The sequence below is a fragment of the Colius striatus genome, chromosome 9, assembly GCF_028858725.1.
Source record: "Colius striatus isolate bColStr4 chromosome 9, bColStr4.1.hap1, whole genome shotgun sequence".
Lineage (NCBI taxonomy): Eukaryota > Metazoa > Chordata > Aves > Coliiformes > Coliidae > Colius > Colius striatus.
The window spans coordinates 5,379,449-5,388,792 of NC_084767.1; the positions used below are offsets into that span (position 1 = coordinate 5,379,449).

A 9,344-nucleotide genomic window follows, 5' to 3' on the forward strand; every position below is an offset into this window, starting at 1 on the left:
TTCTTCAGGAGCCCTGTGCCATTCTCCTAGAATCTCTTACTGGTTATCTGTAAAATACAAGAAAGGAAATTTACTGGAGAATTATTTTGCTCAGACCTAGGTTTGTAATCCATTTCTCCATAAAGCTTTGCTGGTCAGAACTATCTGGTGAAATGCCACCACTCAATTTCTCTAAAGGACTCCGGACCACACAATGCAAGGCTCAGAAATCCTGTCTGGTGGGGATCAACTGATGAGAATTAGGCACCTTTACCAAATGTCCTTCAGTTCCCAATGGTATCTGCAAGTGCCCCTGTACCAATCAAGTCTGGATCCACAGAGCACTCTGATCTCTTTTCAAGTGTTTCCAGTACAAGTTTACAACTTTTCAACAGTGTGACTTAGGAAACTTGGAGGTCAGAGAGATTTGCATTTACATCTAACTGAAAAAAAAAACCCATCTGAAGTTACAAAACTGAAGAGAGGAACAGGATAAAGAAATCTGCATCATTCTTTTCGGTGTTGATCTGAAGAAAGCTATTTCCATTTTTTAAAATATGTCCTGACCTGGACTGAGGGTGATTTAGAGCTGTCAGAGAACAGTAAACAATTCCCAGCCATTCCTAGGACTAACAGAAGCTGCTAATAGTATCTCTTTCTCATAGCAAATATCTCCTCTCTCTCACTCTCTTTCTGCACGTATCTCCTCTTTCTCTTACTCCCTCATTTTACTGATAGAACTTGGCTGTATGTGGTTGTCTTGTATTTGGATGCTCAACCTTGATTCATAAGCTATCAATGAACAGAAAGGATTAAAATCATCATGGGTTACACTAGCAACAGCCAAATGCTCATACATATCTTAAAGAGTATTTTATAATCACCTAGTTAGGTAGAACCCTACCCATGACCACGAACCTCCATCTATTGTTTCCTCTCTAAGTGAAGTCTAATTGTTTCCTCATTTTTTGTTGTGTTTTTAATGGAGTCGTCACGTAAAGAGCCCAACACATGTACGTGTTTATTCTCTTACTGATAGTTCATGAACAAAAATGTTCAGGAGACAAAAATGGTTATATCACAGAATCTTAAGGGTTGGAAGGGACCTCGAAAGATCATCCAGTCCAACCCCCCTGCCAGAGCAGGACCACCTAGAGTAGGTCACACAGGAACTCGTTCAGGTGGGTTTTGAATGTCTCCAGAGAAGGAGACTCCACAACACACCTGGGCAGCCCCTTCCAGTGCTGGAAATGTGTAATAAATGAGTATTTAAGAAGCAGAAGGCACGCATGGCCTCCCTGCTCTCCTAGATAAGGAATCATCCCTGCTCCTCCAGCAGAAAGTTCTTTGGTTCTTACCTGCACAGCGAAGACCACTCACTCCAGGATGAATTGTAATAGCGATCCCTGGCCTGCACAGAGATCTTGTCTTTCGGGCCAGCTGATGGAATCTGAAGAGACTGCTCATCGACATCGTAGACCTATGAGCAAGGCACAGATCCATCAGCCAGTCGTAAAGCAAAACATAAAGTGCCAGACATTGCAACCAGCACACCTGACTCAAAACCCCACTGTATTCCGTGCCGAAAGCACCAAGCGTCACCAAAGCCATCGGGGCCCGGGAGAGCCTGAGCCTCCGGAGGAGCAAAACAGAAAGTGCACTGTGCAGCGCTGTGAAGTGATCCAAGCCCCAGCAGAAGCAGCCCTAAAGCAAAGGGTTTATTGGTTTACCTGCCTTTTTCCCCGTCCCCTTCCCCTCCCAGCACGGGGCCGCGCGCTGCGCCCCGACGGGCGCCACCAGGCGGCGCCGAGCCGCGGACACCGGGAGCGCGCCCCCTGGCGGTGCGGCCTGGCTCCGCGCCCGGCCCCGGCGCTCTGCGGGTGACACACTGACGCCATCGCCACCCTGCGTTTGCTTTTCTGCCCTCTGCCCTCTGCTCAGCCGCTCTCTGTATTTCTTTCCCGTTCTGCTGTTAATTTCTTTGCCATCCCCGGCAAATCGCTGGGCTGCTGTTGTAAACCCTTCTGTGTGCCCGTGAGCAAAGGAGGCAAAACCATTTTGTGATTTAAAGCGAATAGCAATGCTTAGTTATCAATTAACTGGAAAGCGAGTGGCAAAGACACTTTGCCAGTCTCCACTGAAATGCTACCAGATGAGCCAGCAATGTGCCCAAGAGGCCAATGGCAGCCCGGGATGTATCAAGAAGAGTGTGGGCAGCAGGTCAAGGGAGGTTCTTCTCCCTCTCTACTCTGCCCTGGTGAGGCCTCATCTGGAGTCCTGTGTCCACTTCTGGGCTCCTCAGCTCAAGAGGGACAGAGAACTGCTGGAGAGAGTCCAGCACAGGGACACCAAGATGATCAGGGGAGTGGAGCATCTTTCATACAAGGAAAGACTGCGGGAACTGGGGCTGTTTAGTCTGGAGAAGAGGAGACTGAGGGGTGATCTTATTAACAGTTATAAATATCTAAAGGGTGGGTGTCAGGAGATTGGGACATCCTTTTTTTAGATTGTATCTAGCAACAGGACAAGGGGTAATGGGATGAAGCTGGAACACAACAAGTGCCATTTAAACATAAGGAAAAACTATTTCCCTGTTTCAGTGAGGGAGCCCTGGCACAGGCTGCCCAGAGGGGCTGTGGAGGCTCCTTCCTTGGAGGTCTTCAAGACCCACCTGGACATGTTCCTATGTGACCTGATCTAGGTGACCCTGCTTCTGCAGGGGGAGTTTGGACTGGATGATCTCTAAAGGTCCCTTCCAACCCTACCATTCTATGATTCTATGATTCCTATTTGCCAACTCACCTATAAGGAAAGTCTGAGCTACCCATGTGCAAACAACATACAAGGAAATCAGAGCAACAGATCCTAGACTTCTTGATTTGGAAATGGGGATTTTCCCACATTAGGACCCACACAGCCTATTAAGGAATTAGTAAATACCTTTCTAATGTAAGCACAGCTATGCAATGCTGGGCAGGATTTTATCTCCCCAGTTACATCAGGGTTGCATCCACCCCACAGTGTGTTGTTTGGATCTTACTGCTCATAAAACTGGGAAGGAGATCTTTTTCTGCCAAGACAGAACATTGCCACATTTGGGTCTCAGAACTCTTTTTTTTCCTTCTGTGCTTTTGTGTTTCTTATATTTTAGTCCATGATTCTTGCATACTAAGCTACACTATTCACACTGTCAGTTCAAGCAAGAAAATCATGTTTCAAGTGTTGTATCTCCACCTGGCTTCCACGTTTCTTTGTGCTTTCAACTTTCACCCTGAAAGTCAAAGGGAAGTAGGATTTTGGTGTACTCCATGTTCTGGGATATGTCCAGGTCACTGTCCCATTTGTGGCCACATACTGACATTTGGGTGGGTCGGGTTTTACTGCAAGAGAAAACATAGAAGGAATTAATTCACATTATTCATTAGCAGCATAATATCAGTCCTTGGTGTACTGCAGTCAATAATTTTGTCAGAGTCAGCTTTGGAAGCCTCCATGAAATTAAGAGTAGGCATGATGTGTAACAACTGCTTTGTCGGCTCCTTATGGGAAATTAAATACACTCTCAGAGTCTCTCTGGGTGAGATCCATCTTTTTTTTTTTCTTGGAGGGCTGCAGAGGTCTCTGTGTGACACAGAGGAATATCTTCAACCCCTGCCGACCGTTAGGGCATTTACAAAAGCATCCGTTTCCTTAGCATGCTACTTCATTTTCCTGTGCCCTGTGGTGTCATGGTCACGACTGGTCCTCTTTTTTCCTGTCAGGTTCTATTAACCTGCCCTGGATGGCCATTTGTAAGAATGGATCAGGAGTGAAGCATACATTAGATTAACCATTATCTGAGTAAATCTGCATTTCTCAGAGAAAAGCCTGCTGGGTTATTGGTTAATCTCTGACCTCTCCCACATAACCCTTCTAAAACATGTTCATCTAGTACAGAGTGCTACAGAAATTTCTGGGAGATGTGGGTGTAAGAGGGTTGGAGGTCACAAGCTAGGGAGATATTGCTTCTTCACTTCCTCCTCCTCTTCCAGATTGCTGCTAAGTTTTGTTTTCCCCTGTTCCTGTAACTGGGGGCTTGATACAGATTTACAGAACAGGGCAGGGATTCCCAAGCTTGGTTTGATCAGCTATTGTTGTTAGTTCCACTACCAGCAGCAAGAATTAATCATGATTCCTGGTCTACTCACTGATATCTCTGATGAAGAAGCTGCTAGTGTAGTTCTCATATTCCACTTCATCAATGACCTCCAGGAACATCTCAATCGGCTGATGCTCTTCAGCAAATGGACAGTAGTTTTCTTTCTGGCACTGGACTGTGTATTCAGTCACTGATTTATCTGTGTGAGCTACAGGGGTGCTGCAGGTTACATCTTCAGGGCTGAATACAGAACCGAGAAAAGAAGGAGAAATGCTGGTTTGTTCTGAGAATTTGTTGCCACAAATAACGTGAAGTTGGTCAGGTAATACTCTGAGGTTGCCTGTAGCAGTTTACAACTGTGCTTCAACACTTCAGTGGGACTCCTTACATTTTCAGTGCTATGTTACATATCAAAGTGAAATCTTGAAAGCCCCCCCCTTCCTTAGCAGAAGGAATTAGAGTTTAAACCTAAACCAAGATATCTTATTTCTTATCACTGCTATCCCACAACAAGCTCTACTATCTTACTTTGTTCCTTAGCCCTTTCCAAAATCTTGCTGGAGGAAATAAGGGAAGGTTAAAATATATCTACTGGAAAAAAAAAATAACAAGAGCCATCTATAAGTACTACTTGGATGCAGTTCTGTGTTTTGCATTCAGCAAAATGAACTACTTTACAGTTGTTGTCAGAAATGACATTTGCTGAAGCACTCTGTGTTTTGGAGAAACCCCCAAGAGCAGAGCGAGGTAGGAAATCCCCACAAGGTTCCCCTCACATATTTCCCTCGCAGGTTTCTGCAGTGTTCCTCAACAGAGACTTGTCAGTGGACATGTGGCTTTTGCAGTGGGTGCAGTCTCCTCCTCCCTTTATTCCACTGGATCTACTGTGAAGGGACTCAGTGCTATGATTGTTTCTGCTTTTGGCTCAACTTCCCCACTCCCCTACATGAACTGTTTTTGCTATTGCTTAATTTACTCTGTGGCTATACTGTAGCAGTTGTAACAGTCCAGTGGGGGTGTGTTCCATTTTCAAGCCTGTATTAATTTCTCAGCAACTTCCATGCATTTTTTTAGTTGTTATCCCCAGGTTTTTTTGCATTTTGCAGATGTTCAGTCTCTGGAAGTGGGATTCCCTGCCTTCCATGTGTCCTCAATAACCTACAATCCAGGATCTCCTACACAGAGTAAAACAAAGGGCTGTTCCAGCCTTGCTACGAGATTCTTAAGGAAAGTACAAGCTCTTACCCTTTTAGACTTCTGATTGTGAACTTCACATTTGGACTCTCAATTTCTGTCATCCATGAACAAGTGAAAATTCCAGAGTAGTTCTTTGCCTTACATTTTATAAATGTCACGGTTGGCTCTAGATGGAAAAAGAAAGAAAACACGATTTATTTGTTGCTTTTTGCCAGTATAGTTCAAATGGAGAGAAAACAGTAATTTAGTAGCCTTCTCTCCACTTGGGAAGGTGGTGGGTACATAGACAGACACAGTCTCATGCTGTCCCTTGGGGAGCCACCTGTAGCTAAAAAGGCTTATCCCCACAGTTAGTGGCTGAAGGCTGCTTTACATGGCACCACTTTAATGACATCTACTGTCAGGAGCCCAAGCTGTTGCAGATAGCTGTCAGTAAGAGATTTAGGTAGACAAACCCCCTGTTCTTTTCACAAAGCAACATTGCAGCTATTTAACTGGCAAACCTCTGTATTTGCTGCCCTGCAGATGAGAGTACACACAGTAGATAATCTCACATTTTAACATGCTGGGACACTTGATGAAGAATGTTTCCAATATGAGAAAGGAATGAGTCCTCAGTGTAGGTGTGTGTTTTATTACTGCTGCCCAGCACTGCAGAGCCTCAGAAACTCTATATTGTACACTGGATGTAGCTGACTGGCAGACCATCCTGCTGCATCTGGTATGTGGGTCCAGCAGTCAAGGAAAAAGCCTTGGAAATTCCTTAGTTCCTGGCACTACAATGAGGGAGTCCAATATGAGGCATGGATACGTGAGGTTCATGCAGAAAATGCAAAACTTCACAGGGTTTTCCCAGTGGAATAATCATGAATGGAGAAGCCTAAATGACAGCACTTAAAATCTAGATCAGTCCCTGTTTCTGACAAATTATGTAGCCCTGGTTTTGCAAACCCTTTCCTCGGTGGTGAGTCTGCAAGACTGAGGCAAAGCAAATCAACTGCTCCCCCATCAGAAAAGCAGTGGTGTGATATTGATGTTATCCTGTACCTAATAATTCCCATCATCTCTCCTATAGAACTAGAGAGTCCTAAATTAATCCTGTGGCAACCGATTCCAGTGTTGCTCATCAACTACCCCATATACACACCCTCAGGAGTATTTGAAAAGGACCCATATTAAAGTGGGTATTTCTCATTCATTTCTCCAGAAAGCTCGCTTTGGTCCTCACAAAGCTCCAATGCACAAAGCTGAGCAAGACACATCACATCATTTTGTGACTCTACCTTGAAAGCTTTTCAGAATTGACCTTATCATTTGCCCATGGGAGTCTATTTTGGTTATGAGGAAGAAATCATAGCTGACAACTTCGTGGGTATTAGCTGTCAGACAGGTGTAGTTGCCAGCATCTGGGAACTCTTTCACTTCGGCAATCAGAGTCTTTCCAGTTCCTTTCAGCTCGGTGCCCTTTTTCCAGTAAACTGCCAGTGCTTCATCAGGTGTGTTACAGGTGAGCTCCACTTTCTTAGCTGGTGTGTCATCATTCCACTCGGATTCTATGACGTACACTGGACATTGCAGAGAAAGACATGTTAGCAGCTACTCAATAGTGTGAAGATTAACAGAGCCCTTTTCTCAGCTCCACAGTCTGACAGAACCACTGTCAAATCTCTGGCTCTCTTGACCAAGGCCTCACCATCACCTGGAATTCTTTACTACAAGAGAAGGTTCTACTTAGAAACTTAGTTTATCTAGAACCTGCTCATCAATAGGGATGACATTTGAGTGGAAAAAGTGGGTTTTTTCCCCACTTTTCCCCACCTGCTGATCCATAACCCCAGGCAGGTACCTTTGTTTTAAAGGTGAGAATACCAGGACACTCCAAGCCCAGATATTCCTCCTGCATGGCACATAAAACCACTCCATACTATGCTTTGCCTTCTTCAGCATCAAAGGTCTGATCTGAGCAATGAGAAGGAGGGGAGCTCAGAGTAAGTGTGTTGTATTTGCCTGTTGCTGATGCTATTTTCTGTATTCTGCAGGGAACAATCTGTAGTCCTATCACCCTGGCCCCAGTGGAGCAATTACTAAGGACAGGGATTGCTGAGCTACAGCAGAGCCAAGTGGACTGCGATAGGGAGATGTGATCTTCTGAACGCCACCTTGTAACTCTGAAGCATCCTGCTGGTGTTTCCAAATTGCAAGACACACCATCTAACAAAACATCTGGGAACAATTCCATTAAAGAAACACAGTCTTATTTTGTCTCTTTGCTGTGGCTGGCTGATGAACTTCACCTGCATTTCTGTGTGGCAAGAAATCTCAAATTTAACTGCTGTTGCTGAGATATACTACTGCTGTCACAGGCTCCCCAGTCATGTTCAGCACTCTCAGAGACTCTTCTACCTTCACCAAGTGGCAAACATTTGCTTCTTACTGTGTGAGCACCACAGCAAGCACTCAGCTCAAGAAATCAGAGTTCCAGTGAGCTCTAAGACTATTTCATCAGAGCATTCCACTACCAGAATGAAAGAAACACTTAAGAAATCCATGTCAAACGCTGAGTCTAAAGTGGTAGAAAACATGCAAATGGAGGAAGCTTGGCAGATCTTATGGATCTTTGCTTAGGGATCTTTGAAGCACAGGCAAGATAAAGCTTACAAAGATTCTATGAAACATATTTGCAGTTTTCAGCCATGGTGTTCCCCCAGGATAGATTACAGGGAAAAGTAATTGAATTTCTTTTTACAAACAAAACACAATCAAGTTGAGAATGTTTTTCTCACATTCATTAAGCTCCTTCTTTTTTGCATAATTGCACTGAAGACAGCTTGGATTATAGAGCTACAGTGAGTGAATTAGAAAAGCAAATCTGATTATCTGAATTTAGCCCAATTTTGTGTTAAGTTATTCAAAAGGTTTGTTTGTTTGGTACTGACTCTGTATCTTTACAAAAGTATTTACGTTTATTTACCAGAAAGTCTAGATAAACTATTTCTAGGTTTTAGGTTTGAGTGTGAAATATTCTTTTTCTGACAGCTAATTCTTCACTTGTTTGTTTGTGGGCTGTTACCTAAGTCACAAGATACTGTTTCTGCTTCCAGACTGCATGACTGAAACTTTTGAAACAAGAGAATAGGGAATAGGAAATAAGACTGTTTCTAATGCAAATACTCAGAATGGCCATTGTACAACATTTTAAGACTTCTAAATATTTGTTCTATTAGTACCAATTAGTTGTCTAGTTATTCACAAATAGGAAGGACCTTGCCCCAAGATGCTATAGTTAAAAAATTCTGTGTTTGTGGACACAAGTATAATTCTGAAGGGCCCTTGTGTGCTACAGTCAGATGTAGATCTCAGTAAGTGAAGGCTGCTTACCATTTTCCCTCAATTTCCACTGTGCTTCCAGAAGAGCAGCAAAGGAAAATAATGAAAGTAAGACAAACAGTAGGTGAGACATCTGCAGGAAAGAGAAAAAATATTAGAATTTATACTGAAATCCCACTCAATTCTAGACAGGATAATAAGAAGACAGAGTCAGTTCCAGTGAACTAAGAAACATTCTGCCATTTTCTTTGGCTACATAAAAATTGAATATCAAGTTTGTACTGGAGCTCAAGCCAAGATTTTGATCTGCTTGTTACACCACAAAACACTTTTGAGAAGAAAACATGGAACTTAGAGCAAATGGGTCTGATGTGGTCAGGGACTCAGAAGCATTCCCAGGTCCCTCAGTGAAATACTCCTTATGCAAGAAAAGTCCTGCTGATGCCAGTGAAGGTAGTTGTATGAACCAGGCATTGGACTCAAGTGCCAATGGCCGTTAAATTCCAGACATACAAAGCTTCCTTGATTTAATCATGTCAGTAGTTGTGACAAAACAAAGGAGTGTGAATAAAATCAAGGACCTGCTGAAGCCTTTCCATGTACTGTGGTATTCACCATCTCTGTGAGAACAAGCATCAATTTCAGTAATGCAGTGGAGAGCCTGGCACTTGCCTGACACTTGTAGATACCGATACTTGCCTGG

At 43.6% G+C, this 9,344-nt stretch overlaps 1 protein-coding gene across 1 annotated transcript; it reads right to left on the reverse strand.

Annotated features, from left to right (window-relative positions):
* Positions 1-1,333: 1,333 nt before the first annotated feature.
* IL12B (interleukin 12B) lies at positions 1,334-8,774 on the reverse strand. The gene is made up of 6 exons (XM_062002913.1): positions 8,693-8,774; positions 6,598-6,879; positions 5,363-5,480; positions 4,167-4,357; positions 3,214-3,359; positions 1,334-1,459 (listed from the first exon to the last, which is right to left on the reverse strand). The coding sequence occupies exons 1-6, from the start codon at positions 8,772-8,774 to the stop codon at positions 1,334-1,336; spliced, it is 945 nt and encodes a 314-aa protein (XP_061858897.1).
* Positions 8,775-9,344: the final 570 nt, after the last annotated feature.